Genomic DNA, 27,185 nt, shown 5'->3' on the forward strand with positions numbered 1-27,185 from the left:
TTGACATTATGCCATTAATAAAGCCATTGTGGAGGGCCCTCTCTGTTCAGACACCATATAATAGACTCTTTGACAGATTCACTTTGCCGCTCTGCCTCTCTCCTTCTCTGCGCTCTTTGAAAACAGCGGCGGCTAACGTGCATATTCCACACTGATGCTCATCAATAGGCTGGCTGTTTGTTTGTCCAGTCATTTGGCGGTAATGGTAAATACACAGAGGTATTCTACATCAAAGGCTGAGCAAACAGCCGTTACATAAAGGCACTGTACCCTAGCGCACGGGCACACACACACACACACCGACACACCGACACACACACACAGATACATACATATACACACAGAGACAGGCGCATGCGTGCAGACACACACACACACACATACACATGCACACACACCCTCTTTTCTAAGTGATTGGTCTCCCTTGCTCATTAATTGAGAAGCCATTCATTGCGGTGAAAACAACCGAGCAAACGACTGCAGTGGATTCCCCCACCTAACTGAATAGAACGCTAATACACGGGAGGCTGAGTGGCGTCTGGGGGGCAGGGCTGAGGCGGTGCAGTCACGGGGCCGCCAGGTGTTCCCCATCAACACTGACATTCATCAGAGACCCTGGCAGTGTGAGTCACTGACGCCAGCAGCACAGGTACAGCTACTGAGCAGCACTCCATGGGACAACAGCACACAATGGAGCTCTGAGTGGACACCAGTCTCCCTGCATGCACTTACAGTCATCCCTCTTGCGTATCTATCCAAAACAATCATGCACTCAGTCAACACAGGCATTGTATGTTCCCAGCCTACTAGGAAAACATTGAGGTTCAGACCTGACCCCGCTCTTATCTGTATGAAAACAATCATCACTCCGCTATTGCTTATACTTACTGTATACAATCTACGGTGTCTCTACTACTGTGATAACACAGATATGTACTTTTGATGGGAAACAGGGAGTGTGGCACAAACAGAGGCACTAGAGAAAGTGAATGTCTAGGGGTAGGAAGGATGGATGGATGGATGGATGAATGGGGAAGTAAAAGAAGAAAGTGGGAGAAAAGTGCATAGAGGAAGAATGGAACGAGGGAGGGGTGCGTTGAGAGGCGTCTCTCTGGGAGTGCTTTGGCCAGTGGTCAGTGCCAGACGAGAGGGTGCCAATTAAGGCCAATTAGTGCCTTTCAGCCCCTAATGAGGGGACACGTTTCCACGTGTCTGAGCGAGGGGCAGCAGCCCGCAAACACGTGCAAACCCACACATACTGACACTCATTGTCACACAAACCCACAAAGACAAACAGAAAGTAACACCAGCAGACATAAACATGATGCTTGAACACGACTGCTAAAAATATCAAATGAGCTGAGATCTGAGAAATAGTTGAAGCCAATACACACTTATGAAAGAGAAACAGCTCCCTCTCCCCACCACACACAAACACAAAAGCTCATCATTGGTAAAAACCTTCCTTTTGTTGTGTGGAAGGACAGCTGCAGGCTTCTTCCTCTCGGTTTATTACTGGCTGAGCAGACCTGTCCAATCAGACAAGTGGCTGTGCACACAGGATAAACCCTGACCTAGGGACCAGTCTGGGGGCCCCACCCCCTTAACCTTGACCCGAGGTGTACAGGCTCATTGTGGGACTTGCCAGGCTCGGCGCAGTGACAATGGGTGGCATGACAGAAATTGGACATTTGGGAGAAACTGAAGAATTTCAGGGTAAACTCCTGTTTACAAAGCAGCTAATTGAAATGGTGAAATCAACTGCTGTGCTCTGGACTAAATGAAAATTGTGTTTGGGAGGAAAATTATTTTTAAAAGTTGAGAGGCCGCAGTGTTGAGTGTAGATGCGTTTGTGTTTTGCTAACATGCTCCCTTACGGTACGAGGCAGTGGGCAGATCAATGTGTGTCGGTTGGCAGTTTGGGGTTTTAAATGTGTGAGGGTGGATGGATACACTGATACACTCACAGTCCTCAAACCTGGAGCGGCCCCTGCTGCGGCTGGGCTGGAGGGGCCCGCTGTCCTGGAGTCTGGAGTAGATGTTTAGCACCTTTGTCTTTCTCTCCTCCCTTTTTCGCTCCTTCTCCCTCATCCTGCGCTCCAGCCTCCCGGGCCTTCTCCTGACCCCTGTGGAAGCCCAGCCTCGCTCCCCCCGATCAGGGCAACCAGGTTTCTCCTTCACTGGAACCCCCTGGTCTGGGCTGGGGCCTGGATGGGGACACAGAGATGGAGAATAATCTCATGGCATTGGGCAGATTTCAAAGCCCATCTGAGTCTCAGAGGTCATCATATTGCATTCATATCCCCATAAGCAGATCTATGAGAACTAACACTGTTTATGGTTATAGTTTGGTACCTTCTTGTTTGTGGTACTCATTCACTGGTTATTGTATTTTCATGATGCTGACCCACTTAGTTTAATATTACAGTTGTGTGCCTAGTAGAGTTCCACAAAGCACTTTGAAAGTCAACATGCTAGGTGTTCTGCATTTGTGTACATATATCTTGCTACTTAAGAAATCACTTTGCAACCCCCCCCCCCACCCTCACAAACACACGTTCACCTCTTTGTCCTCCCTAAACATCCCAGTCACATCACATCTCCACTCCTCTGTTCTTTACACATCCTAACTGAAAGAGGGACCCTCCCTTCGGGAAACTTAACCACTCAGTCGATTTGGCACTGGCCACCAATTAGGAGTCCCATTATCTGTCAATGAAAAGTCAGAATAATGCACTTCCTGGCCTGGAAGCGCAGGGACAGCGAGTGCCATCGATGAAGACTCAAGGTACATCGAGGCTTGGATTGTGATTACAAGTTCCTTCTTTAAAAATAAAAACTATAGTAGTCATTCTTTACCATAAGTGTTACTTGTGTTACCACATAAAACAAATGAGTTTCAAGCATTTCAGCGTTAGGATAGTGTTAGTTAGACATTACGATCAGGGGAATACTTGACCAACAGAGTGATAGGGTTCAAATCTATCTTTCATCAAAAACGTCACAGGCTGTCATCATATATCATATATCGTGCTGAAAGGTCAGAGGTCAGCGGCTCAGATGGATATAGTCATGTCTCATTTGACAATCCGTCTTCCACCACAGTGAACACAATCACATCTCTACTTCAGTTTCTGTGTCGGGCACCATTCTCAATAACAGAGGCTTTTGGGTAGTAAAATACTGTCCACCGATACAACATTTTATTTGTGTGCAACATCAATCATGTTTAGATGATTTATTTAAACGAAATTGGAAGGACCAAGGAGATGTATAATACAAATGATATCATACTGTATAGAATGCATGTCTATACACCATGAAATTAGAAGGAACGGTGACATAATGTTAGTTCAATTGCTATCTGAAATGATGCATTTGTGCAAGCGCTTTAACATCTTACATAAACACATTTCATCATATATTTATGTTCATTATTGGACAAGACCAACTAGACTGGTCATTTTAAACATAGCGACTCTGAGACATTCTTGATACAAAGTAAAAGCTTCATGAATGATTTGGTACCTTCCTTTCTGAAAGCTCCTGTTCTACCATGGCCTAATCCGTGAATGCTGGGGAGTGATTACTGGTCAGTTCAAGCTGGAAACAAGACAGTGGCCTGCTTAGAAACCATCTAAAACACACAGACCAGGTTACCATACCAACAGAGCCATCTGAATCGTGGCAGATAGCTGGATTTGGCTGTGTGTAGCCAAGTCAAATCCCCTCCCTGATCTCAAAAGGCCACCGAAGACAAAAAAAAATCACACACCACCCCCCCCTCTCTGGCCGGCTCTGCCCCTGAACACAAAAATCCACACATCGACTGCCCCTCCACACAGAAACACCCCAACATCCAGTCCACCAGGAAGAGGCAGGAAGGTTGGACTTGTACCTTTTTCTTTGTGTGTTTGAGAAAAGGATGAGTGTCAGTGAAACAATCAGTGCCATTCACCGATGCCACCCAGAGCCTCGACTCCTCTATCTGTCCAGAAGAAAGGCTGGAATAAAGGGAGGGGCGGAGGAAAAAGGCAAATCCGTCCAGATTATTATTCATGGGGAGGGATTGGCCTTTTCAGGCCTCCTTTATTGGCCGGATCGTTTTCCAACACGTCATCCTCTCTATCAGCCGCTGACAAGTGCCAATCAAAGGGCCTGGATGAATCCAGGTTTGAAAAAGGGCAAGGAGGGAGAGAAAATGATGGTGGATTTTGGACGAGACAATGGCCTCTGAGCCCACAGTGACAGTGGTTTAGAGACAATGGTGACACAGCTACATTGTCAGTGTGTGGTCCTCTGGGGGCGGGTGGAGGAACACAACTAATCTCTACTCCAGTGTCTTTCCCTTCTCTTTCACCGGCCCTAATCTGTCCAGCTAGTGGCTCCCTGAAGCCTTCCGGAACAATCTACCAGGGTCAGTCCAGATTAGTCCTTTTTGTGGCCCCGGCTCATAACGATATTCACTTAGGGCGCTAACGTCTTCAGTTACAGCTGAATGCTAAACTCTGGGGTAAACACGGGAGTGACCGGGCAGAATTGAAACAGTCATGCATTTGTACCTATGAATTAGTTATGACAGAGAGAGGGACAAAGACCTTATCAGAGAGCTCACTGGGGACAGACCACATAGCTTACTGACTTATCTTATTGCATGATGTTTCTGACTGGGTAAGTCCTTGGCCTAAGTGACATTGGTCTGTATTCTACCTATTGGATCATGCACAGGTGGACATTATTTGGAACAAGCCACATTATAAAGCTATAAACCTGTTATAACAAATAACTACGACAACAGGGTCTGTATTTCACATTTGTCGTATATTCTTTATTTGGATGCATACTTTTAGGTCAAAACCATTTTTGGATTCGTAAATTCATATAGGCACAACATGCTGTCACCCTACAATGCTGTCCCCATAGTGTTACATTGAGCCCTAACAGTTTCACTCTATGGACTACTTAGGGAGCTCTATTGAGAGTTTTAACTGTGCCGTTCCTCCGCTTGGAAACCCAATCTCACCTAACCTATGGCCACACAAAGCCATCCCACACACTGGGCACCTCTCAAAGTCTCGCTGACCCCGGGGCAGACCCCTCAGCGCCCTCCCCATGACCCTCTCCTGGGCTATGACCATGTCTTTGGCCTCCCAGAGGTCATTGTGCACGAACACACAGACCATCACCAAGGATACCTGGGATGACATCTTGTTTTGTATGTGACAAGTTTGTTCTCGCAGAGCTGCAGTAAATAAGACCGTGTCTTGGGGTTTCTGGATGCTTAGGGCTCCACCACAACAAACGGCTGTCTTATGTCCAATGAGCATTATGAGCGTTCCATTGCAGGCGTGTCAAATAGAGGTAATAATACAGTGGGGAAACTATCCCACATTAAGACGTCTCACTAAAATGTCACTCACCCCTGTCATTTAAGGTGGTAAAGGCCTGGCTGGTTTGGTCACTTCCCTCGGACTCCGCCCCATCTGTAAGTTAACATAGATGTAGTCATGTGACACAGCTCCTGGTATCTGACCAGTGAGTGTAACCCACCAGTCATGGTGTCCTGACATCAGACAACAAGCAGTGGAGCCAAGAGGGCATGTTACATGTTACTGTGCCCTTGGCCATAGTTAATGGCTAAGTACGGTGGCCTTCATGCACGGCCGTTGAATCACAGGTACGACAACTGGGTTTATAATGGTGCTGCCACTGAGCCGCAACACGGCGAGCCACGGGCCATTAGGGCCAACATAACACAATGACTGATACAGGAGAGTCACTCAGCGTTAAAACACATGGCATGATCACAGGTGTGGTGAAATAGAGGAGAAAGGGATGAGAGGGAAGAGGGAAAAGGAGAAATTGAATGGGGAGAAAGTTTTAGCTCAAAAAGAGTGTCTCTGCTTCATGGAAGAGAGAGAAATGTGAAGAGGGTAAGTCAAACCCAATTGATCCTTCCTTTCTCTTCCCTTCCTGTGAAGCCTGTTTTCTCTGTGTTTCTGGTCCTACAGTACTTGCTCTGCCTTTGAACCCATTATTCATCAGTGTACACAAGACGGCCACACAGGAGAGGACCACTCTGCTCGCCAGCCGGCTCTACGGAGGATTATCAGGCTTAAATGTACCGGACGCAGAGAAACACGGCCAAACGCAGCGGTGACAGTAAGAACACAATGGCTTTGAATAAGACCCGCTCTAGTATGGACAGAGGGGGCTTTTACGGAGACCAAACACTCATGTTAAGGACAGCCTCTTGTAGGTATTGACTGATTCAAGATAGCTGCTAAGGGTTTCCTGAGCTGTATGCTTCGTTTCAGAGAGAAGGGTCGAATGCATAATATGCAGAGCAAGCTGAAGTACAACGGTTTAGGAAATCAAATAAATAAGGTTGTTAAGAGATCATGTTCCTTCAGTGTGGATGTGATAAGAGTTATACGATGCAGTACGACAGCAGGACTCGCATTGGGAACTGGTGGACCCGGATATGGTGCCTGATGGACTGGAATCACTGATCCATGACGATGGTGACCTGGAACCATCCTCGGTGTGGGACTGCTGAAAACACAAGCATAAAACCGCGACACAATGATCACATTATTCATTCTGACCTGTGTTCAAACCACATTGACCAATCAGGCATGACTATTACAAAAAAACAAAAACATTATAACCACATGCGTGCCAATCCCGTACCAGCACACTAGAGTCTAAACCTGTGGTGTAGTAGTGGTCCAGTATGCAAATAGAATAACGTGAATCATGCCCCGGGTACTCAGAACCTTTCATTGTGGTTAGACAAAATCACAGGGGGCTTATAAGACACGTTGAGCCTTTCAGAGAGCAGAGGAAGCTCTCTCCTCCATCATAAAGAGGAGATGAATAGTCGATCGCGTGGAGCACCTGCATCCATTCCACTGCAGCCCGGCACTCGCAGCGCTGCGTTTACCCCCTGACCCCTCACCCCTGACCCTGTCTGATCCATCCCACCAGCGGCGCATCCTCCAAAAGAGTCCCCCCCTGTATAGAGCCTCATCTAAGTGTGAGTGAGTGGACCCCCTTTGGATAGAGCAGTGGGCTGAGTGGAGCGTGGTGTAAATAGGCTGTCTGCTCTTTCAGTGGTACAGTCACCCTCCGGTGGCCTGTGACTGATTAACTACACACCTGCTGCACTGCACGCTTCTCTCACTGTTGTTATAGTGTGTTTCAATTATCAACAACAATTTGGCTGCATGATCTGGGATGGCAGTTACAAATTGATGCCAGTTCAAGTTTATACTGTAAATAGACGTCTTCGTCTCAGTCAGTGTCTGTGTGTTTGTATAGTCTGTGTTTAAACAACAATGTACAATAGTCATTTAAGGAGACGGATGAAAGCCACAAGGGGGGGGGGTTGTTGTGAGGGGTAGTTTAGGGGAGGGCCTACAGACACTCACCATTGTGTGCTCACCCCGTCCCTGGACTTTGCCTGTGGCGACACACCTTTCAGACACACTGCCGTCTCCACAGCTGCCAGCTGTGAGGGGCTGCAGGACGCCTGACAACAACAACACACACACACATCAATTTGAAGACACATACTAGATAGATCTTGTGTGCGTGCCAGCGTGCCCGATGTACACGCTTGCGCGTGTTTTCCTTTGTGTTTGAGTGTGTGCACCGATATGAGTAATGCCATGTATTAGTTAAAAGTATGGTTCCTAATCTCTCTGCAAATGCTGATATGAAAAGGGGGGTGGGAAACATGGAGGACCACCTGTCTCGCAGAAGCATGCCAGGTGCAAACACAGAATGGGAAAACGTTGTTCTGGAGACACACCTAGGAGGACAGACAGACAGACGAGCTCCCTGCAATGTCTACACCTCCAGGCAGGCCACAGTGATACGTCAACGAGTGAAGAGGATTTTGTTTGATTCAATGACTGTATTCAAGGCCATTGCCAATTCAGAGGAGAATCATCACACTGAGCAATAGTATTGTCAATATCATGGAAAACAAGTTATACATATTTTGTTTGCCTATAAAACTACAATATGATGTGCTTATTTCCAACAGTTTGCTCATCGACCACTTGTGTTCCTTTTACCAATTTAGGGGACGTTTGCTCAGCTTTCTATGCCATTTCTTGCATCACCCAGAATGATATGCGCGTGCCGCACAGACACAATCACATCCAGATTGTGCCATTGTTAAACGAGATACTTTTGTGTGTCTGGGCTGAGGTCTCCAGGTTAATGGTAAATGCGAAGCGGTTTGATCTTTATTAATATGGCATATCGTATCCCAATAAAACGTTTTGCCAAAGCCAGAAATGAGCCCCCATATCTTTATGGCCTTTCAGTTAAGATGCTGCAGCAGCATGCCTGGGAGCAGATGAGAGGCGGTTCACACTGTAAAGACATTACTCTCAAGGCCGGCCAACGACTGGCAGGCACACACCCATAACGCTGCTTGGTATTCCCCTGTCCAGGCTATTCTACAGAATACTCCTCTGTCTGGATTTTCCCTGTTGTGAAATCAACGGTTTTTCTGTTTCTATCAAAGGTCATAGCCTGGCTCATTTTAACTGATGTTACAGAAACTGTCGAAGGAGTGAGTTTTCATCTAATCTTATTGAGACAATGTCTCAAACACAGTGTGTGTATAAAGACATGTGTCAGTCCAGTCACATTAACTGACACACAAATAAATCACAGACTGGGTTGGGTGTTGAGTTGTAAATCAGGGATTACCTGTAGTATACAGCGTTGGACTAAGAGGTCTTCTGGCTCGGAGCGCCGCTGTGTGGCCTGTTGTTCCGTCTTCTGTTGGGGAGTACATGTCCTGACCAGCGAGCCAGTGGGGCTCCACAGGGTCCGACCGGTCCAGGAGCAGGAGCTGCACACGGGACAGGGAGCCCAGGTCCCCTGAGTCACAGCCCACTGTCAGAGCAGCCAGGCCTGGGGACATGTCTGCGGAGGTGGCATACAGTATACAGGACCACTGAAGCATTATGTGAAGCAGCAGATCCAACACATCAGAACTAAAGCATTAAAAATGGACTAATGGAGTCCATGGCATTAGTCAGTCCATCTACTAACTCATTTAATTTTCTTTCGTGACATTTAGCAGACACTCTTATCAAGAGCACGTACATACATTTTCATGCTGATCCCCTGTGGGATGCGAACCCACAACCCTGGTGTTGCAAGAGACATGCTCTACCAACTGAGCTACAAGGGACTCAACAAACAATACATTAGTCAGGACCAGAGTGACCACCTTCTCTGATGACCTGTGTGCAGGGGGTTATCACAGGGACTCCTGGATAACCAGGGATAGGCCAGAGATAGCCTCTCTGAACCAGATTAGAGGTAGAGGATCAGTGAGGTGTGTGTGCAAATATGACTGACAACCCTCCAGCTCCACCCCCCCAGTCCTAGGCTCCAAAGTTCTCTGTCACGCCCAATTAAAAGGGGATCAGTAACAGTGTGGGCTCCCTGCCCATGCAAATCCTCGGCCCACGCCGTCCAGGCAGAGAGCAGGGTGTGGAGCTGCTGTTCCCTGGGAGGGGATTTCACACAGCCGCTGGACTGGAGCTGCCTCATATCACGCTCTGCTGCAAGTCAACCCTGCTTCTCCTCTCAATGCAATCTCAGTCCCACCATCTCACAGCCATAGTGGAATGCATTGTGTTTTATAGCGCATAAAAAGTATCACATCTGGATAGTTTTCTAGTTGTTAAGTACAGTACAGCTTTTTTTTACAGTATGTCCTTTGAGCGACTAACTTTTAGAGACTTTGAGCCACTTGAAATGAATTCCACCTAGATCAGGGGAAGACAACCCTGTACCTGTAGTGCTGCAGGTACTGCAGGATGACGTTCCAACTAGGCACCACACCTGACCAACCGAGCTAATTCCTCAGTTCAGTGATTCCCTACATTCAACACACCTGGTCTTCCAGGTCAGGTAAATCAAAAACATGACCTGCATGTGGACCTCTAGGACCAGGGTTGCCTACCCCTATCATAGGGAATGCTCCTGCCTCTACAATGTGTTGCATGTGTCTCTGGGTGTGTTTCTGTTTGTCAGGTAAACCCCTTCAGGTGAGGAAAAAAGAACTGGCTGTCTGATTGATTAAGGAGTTGTGGTGAAGGAAGTCCCGTGGTGAAACACATTGTGATGACACACTTTCAGTTAGGCTGGGAGTTAACCCCCTCATTAGCCATGACAATGCAACCCATTGTAAAGACACACTGTTACAGATAACAAGGGTCTAACCCAGTGATTCAAGTGTTAACTAGCTATACTGCCACCCAGACGGAGAGTGGAGAGTGGACATACACACTTGGCTGCCTGTGAGTCATTAGCAAAGTTTAAGAGGTCAGTCAGTTTAAGACAGTTTTACATGTATTTGCTTTCCAGGCTCTATACTGATAATATATGTCTATATTTGTCAATTGAGGAAGATGTTACACCACTGACATGATCCCACCACATCCTCAGGGCAAAGGTCATGGAGGTCAGACGGAGGTTCAGGTCACGCGAGCAGGTTAAAACATCCTAAACACCTTGTCAGGGATTAGAGGGGATGAGAGAAGCTTGAGGAAGTCCTCAGTGAGGACTGTCTGTGTTGGGTAATGTTCCACTTCACAGCTCACTGAACTGACCAACCTCAGGAGACATACACACACACATTTACTGTACACACACAAAGACGTGACACACTGTTCCACAACAGGCCGTAAAGATACACACATCACCGTCACACCCCAGTCCATTACATTAGAGAGGCTGAGGAAGGAGAGCATGTCTCATTAATGGTGTTCAGACAAACATGGCCACAACAACAACAACAAATAGGAAAAAGACAATCAGGTGCCGTGACCATTGCATTGACATAACTGTCTAAATAACGCAAATGAATTTTAAAACCATAGACTGCCCAGGTAGAAACAACTCTGAACATCAGGTACATTCCACAAGTAGCTGGTTAAGCATTCACTTGCTCTAAAACAAAACTAAAACGGTTAATTCACCAACTTTGATACAAAGTAAAAAGCCAACGGCATACAACAAAGCTCGTCTTTTCCAAGTGTCCACAGTTAGAGGAGAACATGTTTGACATAGATATAGAGCACGTTTCTGATGTAATCATTTTGTAGACCCTTGACAGGTGTGACATCAGTGGTATTTTATACGATCTGCTGGACATAATGCGGGTGTACAGGACCTGTACCAGGTGGGCTGCAGTCTGCTGGGCTGAGTGGCTGGTCTAGGGACAGACAGGAGCCGGTCCGCGGGGCGATGGCCTCCAGTTCATCAAACACATGGGACTGGCTAGAGCTGACCTGAGAACAGCGGGACCAGGAGGACACTGTGTCACTGCCACCTGAAACAGCACAAGCAGGTTGGGCATATCACATAGAGAACATACTACTGTACTGTGTTACATGATGCAATAGAAATAGAGGATCCATTCCGAGCAGAACCCCTATTTATTTATTTACAGTGTTCCGACCAGCATAATAAAGTTCTGAACCGGTTCGAACCCCCAAAAAGTTCATTTCCGTTATTTTTTTTACCCTGTGAAATCAACATCGTTCTTTCATTTAGTCCACCAAGTAACGTGGTTCGAGCAGCTTGCTGTAGAAAGTGTAAGCTAGTTGTTTACATGTTTGAGAACAAATAAGTGCAGGCGAGAGATGTGACTGAAATTTTACAGGTGGTGAGAGAGCAAGAGAGAGGGGTGGACGTGGAGGGGGCTTGGCTTGAAGTGCTGAGCATCATGACATGATGTGAATTGGAATATGTTTATGCTATTACTAGCATCATGACTTCACTGAATTACAGAATTACAATATATATTAGACATTAGGGGGAAAAAATGTGATCAAAAATGTACATTATTAACTGGTTCAAGATTGAAAAGTAACGGTTCTGTTCTGCAACACTAGAGATCACTTTCTTTCCCGGTTCTGTTTCCATTCCTCTAAAAGAAAAATGGGTTTTCACTGCTCCCTGAACTGGTTCCAACACCTGGTTGTAACCCAAGTAGTGCCTGACTGCCTGTCTCCTCTAGGCTTCACAGAGACGGCTCGGTATCATACCCATGCACACACAACAAACACACACTTCACCCAGACACCCAACAAACTCCCACTCCTTCTTGCCCTGAGCCAGTGTCATCAACCCTCCACCCCCACCACCAAACCAGGACCTCCACGGGAGAGGATGCCACCCCAGGTGGAGTCTGTGTCAGCCTACACAGAGCCAGTCAGACCCTGGGGCTACGGGAGATGGTACTATACACACAGGAGCCACGCTCTCCCTCTAAGCCCTCATTACCACATACCTCACTCACAGGACAGGCCAAACGTCCGCCCTTAAATCACTCTTTACTTGACTCTTCTCAAAACAGTCAAAACACACCTGTTTTCTTTGCCTTTTTTTTGTAACGGTAACTGAAAATGGTGTGCTGAGGGTTTCTGTCATGATGACAGCCTTAGAGAATGAACTCTTCTTCTTTCGTATGGACATGTAAAACAGATAGCAGACACACATAATATATACACACGCAAATAAAGAACACACACACTCAGATCCTTTACGTCTGACGACACGCACACACACACACACACACAGACATACACACACACACACACACCATTGTGCATTCCAGTGCCTCGGCTCTCTACTCAGAGAGACAATGGAGGGACTTGACTTGACACTTTAAAGCATATTGCTGCTGTCAAGTCAGCTGTCATTCTGAGGAGAGCTACGGAGTCGGGAGGTGGTGTTGGTGGATAGGGGGGCGTGGGGCAAGGCCAGGCAGGGCAGGAAGGAGTCAGCCAAGACAAGGTTCCTCTGTGTCCCCATGTACCCCCCCCCTGTCCCCCCACTCTGGCCACACCATGGGGCTGAAAGGCTGGGTGGTGTCCTGGGTCTGGGTGGTGGAGAGGCCAGGCCAGGGCACCACAATAGGCCAGCGTCCCGCTCCATTGTCAAGGACAGTTACACTCTGGAGATGATGCTCAATGAGGGGTCGCCTTGGGGTCACCCTCTGATTGTTGGGCCCTGGCTTGGGGACCTGAAAGGGAGCTGAGGGGAGCACACAAAGAGAGGACCCCATCTGAAAAGGACTGCAGAGGGGTGAGGGGTTCTTGCACACCAAATACACCCACACACACACGAGAGGGATCATTAGCCTGTATAACACTCTGCCCAAGACATTGACATCCCCAACTATGGGAATGAAATTGAGAAAATTCAGCAACATTTCTATTTTGTTCTCACATACATTATAGCGTCGATATTTTAATATGGAAAAAATAACAAACTTCATCTTATATATTGCTTGCATATTGAATATAAACTCAGCAAAAAATAAACATCCTCATATTTTCAGAAAACTTATATTGTAAATATTTGTATGAACATAACAAGATTCAACAACTGAGACATAAAGTGAACAAGTTCCACAGACGTGACTAACATAAATGGAATAATGTGTTCCTAAACAAAGGGGGGGTCAAAATCAAAAGTAACAGTGTGGTCACCAGCTGCATTAAGTACTGAAGTGCATCTCCTCCTCATGGACTGCACCAGATTTGCCAGTTCTTGCTGTGAGATGTTACCCCACTCTTCCACCAAGGCACCTGCAAGTTCCCTGACATTTCTAGGGGGAATGGCCCTAGCCCTCACCCTCCGATCCAACAGGTCCCAGATGTGCTGGGCTCTTCACTGGCCATGGCAGAACACTGACATTCCTGTCTTGCAGGAAATCACACACAGAACGAGCAGTATGGCTGGTGGCATTGTTATGCTGGAGGGTCATGTCAGGATGAGCCTGCAGGAAGGGTACCACATGAGGGAGGTGGATGTCTTCCCTGTAACGCACAGCGTTGAGATTGCCTGCAATGACAACAAGCTCAGTCCGATGATGCTGTGACACACCGCCCCAGACCATGACGGACCCTCCACTTCCAAATTGATCCCGCTCTAGAGTACAGGCCTCGGCGTAACGCTCATTCCTTCGACGATAAACGCGAATCCGACCATCACTCCATGTGAGACAAAACCTCGACACGTCAGTGAAGAGCACTTTTTTGCCAGTCCTGTCTGATCCAGCGACGGTGGGTTTGTGCCCATAGGCGACTTTGTTGCCGGTGATGTCTGGTGAGGACCTGCCTTACAACAGGCCTACAAGCCCTCAGTCCAGCCTCTGTCAGTTTATTGGGGACAGTCTGAGCACTGACGGAGGGATTGTGCATTCATGGTGTAACTCGGGCAGTTAATATAATAATAATAATATAATATAATAATATAATAATAATATAATAATAATAATAATAATAATACAGTTGTTGTTGCCATCCTGTACCTGTCCTGCAGGTGTGATGTTCGGATGTACCGATCCTGTGCAGGTGTTGTTACAAGTGGTCTGCCGCTGTGAGGACGATCAGCTTCCGTCCTGTCTCTCTTTTGGTGTTTTTCAGTCGGTAGAAAGGCCTCTATAGTGGTCAAGGTTTTCATAACTGTAACCTTAATTGCCTACTGTCTGTAAGCTGTTAGTGTCTTAACGACCGTTCCAAAGGTGCAAGTTCATTAATTGTTTATGGTTCATTGAACAAGCATGGGACACCGTGTTTAAACCATTTGCAATGAAGATCTGTGAAGATATTTGGATTTTTACAAATTATCTTTGAAAGACAGGGTCCTGAAAAAGAGACGTTTCTTTATTTGCTGAGTTTAGAATTGTAGAATGTTGAAATGTTTTCACCAAAACCTGGGTCTGTCTACATCTGTGTGAAATATTTTTATTTTATAATTAATTTAATTTAACCTATTTTAACTAGGCAAGTCAGTTAAGAACAAATTCTTATTCTACATTTATATATGTGTGAAATAAATGAACCAGTGACTTGCTCTGCAACTGCCCCGTAGAGAACAGTGTATAGCTGTATCTCCTCCATAGAGAACAGTGTGCCACCATATAGCTGTATCTCCTCCATAGAGAACAGTGTGCCACCATATAGCTGTATCTCCTCCATAGAGAACAGCATGCCACCATATAGCTGTATCTCCTCCATAGAGAACAACGTGCCACCATATAGCTGTATCTCCTCCATAGAGAACAGCATGCCACCATATAGCTGTATCTCCTCCATAGAGAACAGCATGCCACCATATAGCTGTATCTCCTCCATAGAGAACAATGTGCCACCATATAGCTGTATCTCCTCCATAGAGAGCAGCATGCCACCATATAGCTGTATATCCTCCATAGAGAACAGCATGCCACCATATAGCTGTATCTCCTCCATAGAGAGCAGCATGCCACCATATAGCTGTATCTCCCCATAGAGAACAGCATGCCACCATATAGCTGTATCTCCTACATAGAGAGCAGCATGCCACCATATAGCTGTATCTCCTCCATAGAGAACAGCATGCCACCATATAAATGTATCTCCTCCATAGAGAACAGCATGCCACCATATAGCTGTATCTCCTCCATAGAGAACAGCATGCCACCATATAGATGTATCTCCTTCATAGAGAACAGCATGCCACCATATAGATGTATCTCCTCCATAGAGAACAGCATGCCACCATATAGATGTATCTCCCCCATAGAGAACAGTGTATCACCATATAGATGTATCTCCCCCATAGAGAACAGTGTATCACCATATAGATGTATCTCCCCATAGAGAACAGTGTATCACCATATAGCTGTATCTCCCCATAGAGAACAGTGTATCACCATATAGATGTATCTCCCCATATCACCATATAGATGTATCTCCCCATAGAGAACAGTGTATCACCATATAGATGTATCTCCCCATAGAGAACAGTGTATCACCATATAGCTGTATCTCCCCATAGAGAACAGTGTATCACCATATAGATGTATCTCCCCATATCACCATATAGATGTATCTCCCCATAGAGAGCAGCATGCCACCATATAGCTGTATCTCCCCATAGAGAACAGCATGCCACCATATAGCTGTATCTCCTCCATAGAGAACAGCATGCCACCATATAGAACTGTAGCTATCTATGATAGAGAAATGGTCACAATGTATATGTAAAAGCAATAATTGATGATATTTCTCTGTCTGCTTTTGTATGTTCTGTATAAAATGTACATCAAAAAATGTGTACAAGGTACCGATTTGTGATGTTTTCTTTCTTGATCATGTGACATTTGCTATTATAGAAGCCAGGTGTGTGTGCCGACTATTTACAGTGAGGAAAGGCCTAAGGCCGGGAATGTTTGTGTTTTATTTTCATCTTTCATTTATGCACTTGATATATTTTTGGGGCACCGTGATGTTCTAATAAACATATTTATGTAACTTTCAAGCCTCAGTTTTGGATGTATTCCTTTTTTCAACAGTGTGCTGGTCGAAATCTCTTTCAGTGTTCTTACTTTGAGTCCTACGCACCTGGAACCGATACTAATCAGTAGAAAGGACCTTAGAAGAGCGCAGACGGCTTCTCATCACTTCTGTTAGAGAATGAAAATCCCGACACAATTTCCCAATTGTTTGCTCTCTTTTCATAGTCTTTCATAAAGCCCCCCATAAAAGTCAGATGTCAGTGGCCCCGTCCTTTATCTCTATTCTAAATGGTAAATTAGCTGCGACGGAAAGCCGCTATATTCTATTGTGGACCGTAGCTCTAACTGTTTCCCCCGTCAGCGTGCGGTGGTCAGTGTGGATTTATGACCATCGGCTACACGTCTCCCTTTCAGCGACCGGGAGAATGGCGAGAGTGCGGGGAAGCCGCGGCTGAGTGGGGACGGCACACGAGGCAGGGAACCCCCCACTCCCTCCTATTGTGAAGGGGCCTCGCGCGCCTTTGAACTGGGAATCAAATGGTACCAGCTCTTCATCAAAAAGAGTCCTCTTTCCATTGCTGCTTTAAAGGGAAAAGAAAAGCTTTCTGCGTTATTTATTATGAGGGGAAACAAAACCGGGCTGACAGCAGAACCTCACAATGCAGAGCGGCAATGGGGACAGGAGCATCTGATCTGAGGAGGGAGGCTTTGATTTCCTCTGTTGTCTGTTGGCTGCCGTCTCTTTGTACCAGGGAAGATGTCCAGCCATGTTGTGGACAATCAGCCCCGTGGCGTTAGGTAAGGGGCACCAGTGCAGGCTGCTGCTGGGTGGGAGGGAGGGAGGCTGGGAAGGAGCCGGGGAGGGAGGCTGGGAAGGAGGTGGGGAGGGAGGCTGGGAAGGAGGCGGGGAGGGAGGCTGGGAAGGAGGTGGGGAGGGAGGCTGGGAAGGATGCTGTGAAAGGCCCATATGGGACAGGCAGAGATCATTACTCACCTCTGACAGGAGAGATGGGGGGAAGGACTGACCAGCGGTGTGATGTCCAGTCCTGCCTCTCCACCACCACAGGAGATGAGGCCAAACTTGACCCTAACCCTGACCCTGGTCGGGTAGTTATCCTGCACTGTGGGCTGGGGCAGGACTGCCAGGTGTCTGAGGGGAAAGCTAGGGTAGTAGGGTCTGGGTTGGGGTCCAGGGATGGGTCTGGGTAGGGTGGGAGGACATGGCCTGGCTGGGGCTCCGTGGTGGTCCAGTCAGGTGGGCAGTGTTGGGCCTGGTGAGGGAGGGGATGGTGCTGAGGGTGGTGAGGGGCTGGGTTTGGGGGCTGGTGTGCTGGGGTGTCCTGTGGGGTGCAGGAGGCCAGAGCAGACAGGGACATGGAAGAGGAGCCATGCTGGGAGAGAGGAGAGCCACCCTCTGAGTCCAGGTCACTCAGATTCGCTGTAAAAATACAAAAGGATATATGGAATAATTATCCTTCCATTTGACATGATAGGAAAGCAAGCCTTGGCTACAACTAAACATTCAAGCATGTGTACAAAATCACAGAATATTTAAAGATTTTGATCACCCACCCACACTACCGTTCAAAAGTTTGCAAAGAAAAAGCCATATCTCAGACTGGCAAATAAAAAGAATAGATTAAGATGGGCAAAAGAACACAGACATTGGACAGAGGAACTGTCTAGAAGGCCAGCATGCCAGAGTTGCCTCTTCACTGTTGACGTTGAGACTGGTGTTTTGCGGGTACTATTTATTGAAGCTGCCAGTTGAGGACTTGTGAGGCGTCTATTTCTCAAACTAGACATTCTAATGTACTTTGCATCTTGCTCAGTTGTGCACCAGGGCCTACCACTCCTCTTTCTACTGTATTCTGGTTAGAGCCAGTTTGCTCTGTTCTGTGAAGGGAATAGTACACAGCAGTGTAAGGAGATCTTCAGTTTCTTGGCAATTTCTCGCATGGAATAGCCTTCATTTCTCAGAACAAGAATAGACTGACGAGTTTCAGAAGAAAGTTATTTGTTTCTAGCCATTTTGAGCCTTTGAACCCACAAATGCTGATTCTCCAGATTTAGTTTAGTTTAGTTTAGTTTAGTTTATTTTTACAGGGACAGTGCACATTAATCAACGTTTCAGTAAAAGTGCCGGTTTTAGCCAGCCGGCTAATTTTCAACCGCAGTCCCTGGGCAGGTTATTAAAAACAATTACAATATAGACAATAGCACCATAGACATAGTAACATAGCAACATAGGACAAGCAAGACATAGCATGCAGACAGAGCAACATAGAACAAAAAGCAGCAAGACAAAATTCATAAAAGCAACAAAGTGTTTCTACACCTCACAAGCTACAAACAGACAACATGGAAAGCGGCAACACACAGCTAGGGACCATGTTCACAAATCTGATTGACCTTTAGCCATGTCTTCAAGCATTTTGTGAAAGTGTGATATGTGGTGCAGTTATGTGTGTCTGATGGCAGTGTATTCCAGACATGGGAAGCTCTCACAGAGAATGCAGATTTACTAAAGGTGCTTTTCCTTAGGGGAACTATTACAGTCACCTCTCATGGCAGACCTTGTGGATCTGCTGCCATATGTCTGGGTTTTCTGTTTAACAAAAATATTGAGTGGAGGGGGAGCCTTGCCATTAAGGATCTTGAATACAAGACATGCGTCGGTGTATTGCACAAGATTTTCCCAACTCAAGAGCTCATGTTTTCTAAGGATGTGACAATGATGATGGCTATTGGGCTTCCTATCAAGCACTTTGAGAGCCTGTTTGTAGACAGACTGAATAGGTTTTAATGTTGTACAGCAAGCTTGGGCCCAACTCGTCAAGCAGTATGTTAAGTGGGGGAGTATCATAGATTTGAAGTACAGTTTTGCTACCTCTGTAGTCAAACAATTTCGTATAAATCGGAAATTAGCTAGATTGAATTTAGTTATTTGAATTACATTTTTCACATGCTTTTTAAAAGAGAGGTTGGAATCAAGTATGATGCCAAGGTACTTAAAATCGGATACCACCTGGAGCTTCTCCCCTGACACATAGACATCTGGCTCAGTAGCATCTGTTGCCCTCTTTGTGAAGAACATGCAAACAATTTTTTTCACATTGAGATGCAAACACGAGTCACTGAGCCACTTTGTAACCTGGACCATTACAGTAGTGAGTTCTTGTGCAGCTTGTTGTTTGCTCTTTGCATGTACATTTATCACTGTATCATCTGCATACATTTGAACTTCAGACCCAGTACAGACAGAAGGCAGATCATTAATGTACAGGCTGAACAGGAGGGGCCCCAGTATTGACCCTTGGGGCATGCCCACATCATAGCTACGAGTGGGCGACAGCTCATTGCTCACTCTGACACACTGAGTTCTGCCTTCAAGATATGATTTCATCCATCTCAAGGCATCAGGGGAAAAGTTGAACTTGGACAATTTTGTGATGAGAATCTCATGGTTAACAGTATCAAAAGCCTTCCTTAGGTCCAGAAACACAGCCCCAACAGCACCCCCTTTGTCCATCTTGGACTTCACATTTTCCAGAAGAAAGCAGTTGGCCGTTTCTGTGGAGTGTTTCGCTCTGAAGCCGAACTGCATGGAGTGTAATGTGAAGGGGCTGTTGTTGAGGTGGGCAATCAGTTGTTCTGCTACACACTTTTCAACAACCTTTGACACCACAGGTAGTATACTAATGGGCCTGTAGTTACTCATGTCAGCAGGGTCGCCTGATTTAAAGATGGCTGTTATTATGGCCGACATCCATACCCTTGGAAACACACCGACACCAATAGATGTGTTGGTGACCTTAGTAATGGGGCCAATGAGTGACTCTTTGTAGTTTTTAAGAAAGGTAGAGTCCATCCCAAACACATCTTTGGCTTTAGAGTTCTTTAGTGAGCTAATCACCTTGTTCACCTTTGACTCAGAAACCTCCCTTATGATGAAGACAGGTTGAGTGTCATTCACTAGCACTGAGCCCAAGAAATCAGTGGAGGGGTTCTGTGTCAGTAATCTGACAGAGTCAATAAAGTAGGAATTGAAGGCTGTTGCTATTTCAACTGCATCCTGTGTTAGATTGTTATTCACCATGATTTCTAGTCTTTTTGCAGTGTTACTATGGTCTTCTAGATACTCAACTAGTCTAAAGAAGGCCAGTTTTATTGCTTCTTTAATCCTAACAGTTTTCAGCTGTGCGAACATAATTGCAAAAGGGTTTTCTAATGATCAATTAGCCTTTTAAAATGATCAACTTGGATTAGCTAACACAACGTGCCATTCGAACACAGAAGTGATGGTCTCTGATAATGTAAATATTCCATTAAAAATAAGCTGTTTCCAGCTGCAACATTCATTTACATCATTAACAATGTCTACACTGTATTTCTGATCAATTCGATGCTCATTTTAATGCACAAAAAAAGTGCTTTTCTTTAAAAAACAAAGACATTTCTAAGTGACCCCAAACTTTTGAACGGTAGTGTACAACAGTTACAGTAATTATGAATTTCTACATTTATGAAACAACTAATAGCCCATGGGGAATGCAACAGCTTTGAATACATTTCACTTCAATTGTTTCAAAGCAGCGTAGGTACAATACCACACAGAGGACTGCTCCGGCCACTACCCAGGTCTGTGCTTCGGCTGAACTGGCTGGATGGTGGGCGGCTAAAGTCTGAGAGAGAACCCTCACAGACACTAGGGATTGGAGAAACTGAGGGGTCTATGTCCTCAGGACCAGAATTGGGCTCCTGGTCTGGGCTTGGAGGGCGGAAGGCCCCTGAGGAAGCCGAAGTGTCTTCATCCATCTCTTTAACACCATCCTCTATTTCCTTCTCTCCTTTCTGAGTATGGACATGAGGTAGGGCTGATGATGGAGCAGGGTTGTATCCAGTTCCCTGCTGCCCAAAGTCAGTGACAGTAGAGGATGTTGGACTTGGACAGACTGAGAGCTCAGCGGAGGCTCTGCTGGGATAGGGGGAGACTGGCACTGGTACACAGGGAACAACAACAGCTAAGCGCCTCCCTCTGGTGGTGCTGCAGTGCTGCAGGCTCCTGGAGTCTGCAATAGACAGGGTAAATACATTATTTAATTCAAGAAGATATGACTGGGGGGGGGGGGGGTGTATTTCTCTCCTGTAATTCAATACAGATTTTGATTAGTCTAATTTACGATGATACTGTCTTGTCAGAGACTGTCTCAACCTAGGCAAGGTGTGTGCTGGGGATACAAGCTTTTAACTTTTGGCATTGGGCATTGTTCAGTTCTGACAAAGAAAGGTGGTGAATAGTTAACATGTGGGGTCCTCAGAGAGGGTCATCTATAAATGGTATTCATCATCTTTTACAGCTCAAAGGCGTCTCTGCCAATAGCTGCCAGTGACATTTTCTTCCCCACTTTAGTGAGGCCCGGAGCAAACACTGTTTTCCCTGCTGTGTGGGTCAGTGCTCTAACAAAGACTGAAGAAACCCCATCCTGTTGGACCAGCTGCCCAATTCCCATCTTAATATTATATATTCAGAATGCTACCCAGTACTGGAGGCAGGGCTATTTATAAAAACTTGAATTTGTCATTCATTTGACATTATTCCACCCACATATCAATTAACTGATCCAAATCCTACATCTTGGCAGCTTATCCTCCTTTCCTGAGAGCAGCGTTAGAATATCCTGAATAAGATGTCTGTATCTCCTAGAAGACATCTGTTATACCTCTACTCTGTCACACTCCTCTCCTCCTGCACCTGAATCTGAACTTCACACTACCTGGGAACTCTCTCCTCAGCCACTCTCTCTCTTCTCCACACTCCTCTTTTCATCCCCCTCTCAGATCCCTTCCACGAACTTCAGCTCCAGCCGACACCAGCCCTCTTCCTTCTCCCCTCTCTCTACTCTTCTTCTGTGCCTATGCACACTCCTCTTTTCTCTGCGGTGCCGGGGGGGGTGAGACAATGCACTCTTGTTTCCTGGGGGTCTGTGTGACAGAGAGGAGTCAGTGGTAGCAGGGGGATACAGAGAGCTGCACTGGAGGAGAGCACATTTCTGCACTATTCTCCTCTCACAATGCCCTGCACTTCCCATCTGTTACACACACATGAAGTGTGTGTGTGTGTGTGTGTGTGTGTGTGTGTGTGTGTGTGTGTGTGTGTGTGTGTGTGTGTGTGTGTGTGTGTGTGTGTGTGTGTGTGTGTGTGTGTGTGTGTGTGTGTGTGTGTGTGTGTGTGTGTGTGTGTGTGTGTGTCTGCCTGTATATGAATGCCATGTGTCAGGGGCACACAGCTACACACACCCCCTCCCGCTAATACAGCACAGCGCGTTTCCCTCAGGGACCAGGGTCAGGGACGATTGTGTTGCAACCGACCACCATATGGTAGAATAATTGGTTTTTAGAACCCGGTTCCAGAGCAGAGCAATACCCCAATCCCCCTGGTTCCCCCTTGGCTCCTCACACTCGTCTCAAAGCCGTGTGCTGCAGTGTGGCTATGACCCTGGCAGGGGGGGGGGGGCAAATGCCTTCACATCAGAGGCAGGGCTCTGAAAGGAGCGGCAGGTATGCTGGCACAGCCTTTCATTGGCTAACACCCTAGCAGAGGACCACCAGGAGGGCGGCGCTATGGACACTTCCTCCCCAGAGCAGAAAGAGAGGGATTAGGCCTTAACAAAGTGGGCCGAGGGACGGATTAAGGACTAACGAAGGCCCAGGTGGTTACCTCCACCGCTCTAACACTGAGACCTAGTTCCCTAATGAGCAACGTTGTGGGATCAAAAGCAAAAATGCCCTATGATACCACAATGTTATCTGTCTCTGAAGATGAAATAAACAATACATACTTTATTAATCACTGAGGGAGAATTGTGGGATTAATAAACTATTTATTATCTCATCTTGTACGTTGTTGTTGCACAGTATATTGTATTGTCTAAGCAGCAGGAAGGCTTTTGCTGTGGCTCACCTGCACATGAATGCGTCTTCAGGCCGCCAAGGGTGTGTCTTTGTTGTGTCAATTCCTGGCGAGGAGGACGTGGCCTGGGGTTACTGGATAGGAGATGTGGGGTTCTGAGGTCTGCAGGACAGGCCTTCATGTGAACCAGGAAACGAGGACACAGAGAAGGATGTCCATCACGGACAGTGTGGTCCTGAAAGGGACATCAAAAACATAGTGTGGTCCTGAAAGGGACATCAAAAACATAGTGAGGTCCTGAAAGGGACATCAAAACATAGTGTGGTCCTGAAAGGGACAACAAAAACATAGTGAGGTCCTGAAAGGGACATCAAAACATAGTGTGGTCCTGAAAGGGACATCAAAAACATAGTGTGGTCCTGAAAGGGACAACAAAAACATAGTGAGGTCCTGAAAGGGACATCAAAACATAGTGTGGTCCTGAAAGGGACAACAAAAACATAGTGTGGTCCTGAAAGGGACAACAAAAACATAGTGTGGTTCTGAAAGGGACAACAAAAACATAGTGTGGTCCTGAAAGGGACAACAAAAACATAGTGTGGTCCTGAAAGGACAACAAAAACATAGTGAGGTCCTGAAAGGGACAACAAAAACATAGTGTGGTCCTGAAAGGGACAACAAAAACAAAGTGTGGTCCTGAAAGGAACAACAAAAACATAGTGTGGTCCTGAAAGGGACAACAAAAACATAGTGTTGTCCTGAAAGGGACAACAAAAACATAGTGTGGTCCTGAAAGGGACAACAAAAACATAGTGTGGTCCTGAAAGGAACAACAAAAACATAGTGTGGTCCTGAAAGGGACAACAAAAACATAGTGTGGTCCTGAAAGGGACAACAAAAACATAGTGAGGTCCTGAAAGGGACAACAAAAACATAGTGTGGTCCTGAAAGGGACAACAAAAACATAGTGTGGTCCTGAAAGGGACAACAAAAACATAGTGAGGTCCTGAAAGGGACATCAAAAACATAGTGTGGGGCAGGGAGAGAGAGAAAGAAAGATTAGATGTATCTTGTTTTCGATCAATCAAATAAAATCCCAGTTTCCAAATACTGTAAATAAAGCCACATAAAGTCATTCTCCACATGCAACGTGAAGGAGAATCACAGCATTAATTAAACGTGATCGCCAACGTACAGACAATTCAAATAATGCCCGTCATCTTCAGTGCCCCCTTGTGTCTGAAGATCAGATCTCAGGCTACATACATTCTCAACACAGCAGGAGAAAGCTTCAACCTCTCCCTGCCTTTTTTAAACAGATTTCTTGATAACACCCCCCCCCCCCCCCCCCCACCCAGCCACCCACACACAAACCCAGCCACCCACACACACACTCAGTCACCCACACACACACCCAGCCACCCACCCACACACCTAGCCACACACACACTTTTGTGAGGATGATAAAGATTCTTTGAGCACACAGGACATGGTCCTATTGCTATTTAAACAAGGGTCGTGCTGAGATAAAAGCAGGCGGGACGGTCAATACTAAACTTGTGGGGGGGTGGGGCTGCATACGCCACGCCACCCGCTGCACGCCAGCCGGGGGAAATTACTCAGCCCACAGACTCAGTGCCAGGGACTAATTCACTCCCTCTCTGGCCTTTAGAGAACAAACACCCAAATGTAATAAAATACCCACTGACACACACACACGGAGAGAGGACATTTATTTGTCTTGGATTCCCAGCTACATCTGAGACACCTAAACAAAGTTCACCTCGTCTACCATCTATCCCTTAACCCTAAACACACATGCACATAAACACACAACCACAGAAGCAGGCATGAACGCACACACACACACACACACACACACACACACACACACACACACACACACACACACACACACACACACACACACACACACACACACACACACACACACACACACACACACACACACACACACACACACACACACACACACTAGGGAGTCTGTGGAGATGAGCCCTCAGTACCCCTCAGACATAGAGAAAGGGAGGCTTACTGTCTGTGACTCATGTGACTCACACAGGGAGGATCAGCCTTAAATCCCTCCACCATCTACACTCATTCCCTCTCCTCTGAGGGTTTACACATTTGCATTCTTGTGAAGAAAAGAGGAAGAAGTGAGGAAGAAAAACAAGAGAACAAAGGTCCTGGAGCATGCCCTCCTCCTCACTCCTCTTCCTCACTCCCTCCATCTTCCCACACTCCCGCCCACTGAAGAGCTTTATGAGGTGAGAAGGGTGTCATCCAGTCCACAACCTGTCAGACCGTCAGAGGGCAGGTCTCAACACGCCCTTTACGGCAGGACCCTGCCATTACAACCCCACATACACACACATACACACACATACACACACATACACACGCCTTACCTTCTAAGTCCCGCTTGAACTACCCCCAAAGCTGTAGTTGTCCCGGTCTCTTAATTGGGTAACAGATACACACAACTGTACACACACATTTTTCACACCTGTATAACTAGAATGATTTTACTCAACTATGATGAGGTTCACTGTTGGTGTTGGTATTTCAAGCAGCCTCCCACTCTGACATACCCACTCTGACACACCCTGACGGCTCACTCCATCCTGATTGATCTTCTTAGAGCAACAGAATAGAGCCTATGACTACACCTAGGAGTCCTCTGGGCTCCTGCAGGACCCCAGGAAACAGCCTGACCTCCTGGCATCAGGCAGCCCACACGCCGGCCTCACACAGTACAGCCCAAAGCCAGCCCTGGATAATGTCATTACGGCCTGTTTGTGGTCAACAGCTCCCTGATGGGGATGTACAAGCACTGGAAGATGAATGTAGGAAGTCTATTAGTCAGAGTCCCAGATGGCCTGCAGAGGAGAGGCCGGCGTGTGCTCTCGACCCCTCCAGACACACACACGCTAACACACACGCTTACACACAGGCTCACACTCACTTAATTGCACTTTTTCTGAGTGAACCCACTGACAAGGAGACAACTCGAGGCGAAACAGAAGTGTGTTTCTGTGCCGTGTGTGTCTGTCTAGAGGAGGAACAGAGAATTCCTCACAGAGAGCCTGGCGTATAAGAAAGCCAGGCTTAGGCTCTAACAAGGTTAAACCCATGAAAAAGAGTGACTTTTTAAATGATGGAGATTTGTGTTTCTGCGGGGTGTAATTAGCTTTGCTCTGGTAGAGGAGAAGTTTGGGGTGGGGGAGGTTTGTGGGGGGATGACAGTGGAGCGCATTGTGGAGTCCAGCGGATTCAGCGGAGTAAATCTGATTATCAGCTCGTGTCAGAAGCCAGGCTCAGATGCAGCTTAGCATTCAGAGCAACTGTCTACTTTCACTGAGAGACAATGACCCTGCTTTGCTTTTCAGGCCCCTGCAGTAGTCCCAGTGGCCCCGCCAACTCGTCCTCCTAACCCCACATCCACCATCCATGCCCGGCACAACAGGCCCACTACCCCAACACAACAACACGACAGGCCCACTGCCCCAACACAACAACACGATAGGCCCACTTCCCCAACACAACACCACGACAGGCCCACTACCCCAACACAACACCACGACAGACCCACTGCCCCAACACAACAACACGACAGGCCCACTGCCCCAACACAACAACACGACAGGCCCACTACACAACACAACAACACGACAGGCCCACTACCCCAACACAACAACAGACCAGGCCCACTCCCCCAACACGACAAGACCATAAACCCAACAAAACAGGCCCACTTCCCCAACACAACACCACGACAGACCCACTGCCCCAACACAACAACACGACAGGCCCACTGCCCCAACACAACAACATGACAGGCCCACTACCCAACACAACAACACGACAGGCCCACTACCCCAACACAACAGACCCACTACCCAACACAACAACACGACA

At 46.7% G+C, this 27,185-nt stretch overlaps 1 protein-coding gene across 6 annotated transcripts in view; it reads right to left on the bottom strand.

Moving 5' to 3' along the window:
• The window catches only part of LOC123994482, a 99,537-nt gene that overhangs the window by 55,677 nt on the left and 16,675 nt on the right, over positions 1-27,185 (bottom strand). For 3 of the 6 annotated variants that reach the window (XM_046297116.1, XM_046297114.1, XM_046297118.1), the window contains exons 3-11: positions 23,298-23,481; positions 20,944-21,405; positions 17,328-17,771; positions 11,213-11,371; positions 8,731-8,949; positions 7,434-7,534; positions 6,462-6,555; positions 5,421-5,483; positions 1,968-2,207 (exon numbers count right to left, since the gene is read on the bottom strand). In XM_046297116.1, the coding sequence (XP_046153072.1) occupies positions 1,968-2,207; positions 5,421-5,483; positions 6,462-6,555; positions 7,434-7,534; positions 8,731-8,949; positions 11,213-11,371; positions 17,328-17,771; positions 20,944-21,405; positions 23,298-23,481 (1,966 nt within the window). Of the gene's footprint in view, positions 1-1,967; positions 2,208-5,420; positions 5,484-6,461; positions 6,556-7,433; positions 7,535-8,730; positions 8,950-11,212; positions 11,372-17,327; positions 17,772-20,943; positions 21,406-22,110; positions 22,247-23,297; positions 23,482-27,185 lie in introns of those variants that run through there. The other 3 variants (XM_046297117.1, XM_046297115.1, XM_046297119.1) reach the window with 3 other exon arrangements.

The sequence above is a fragment of the Oncorhynchus gorbuscha genome, linkage group LG14 (assembly GCF_021184085.1).
Source record: "Oncorhynchus gorbuscha isolate QuinsamMale2020 ecotype Even-year linkage group LG14, OgorEven_v1.0, whole genome shotgun sequence".
Taxonomy (NCBI): domain Eukaryota; kingdom Metazoa; phylum Chordata; class Actinopteri; order Salmoniformes; family Salmonidae; genus Oncorhynchus; species Oncorhynchus gorbuscha.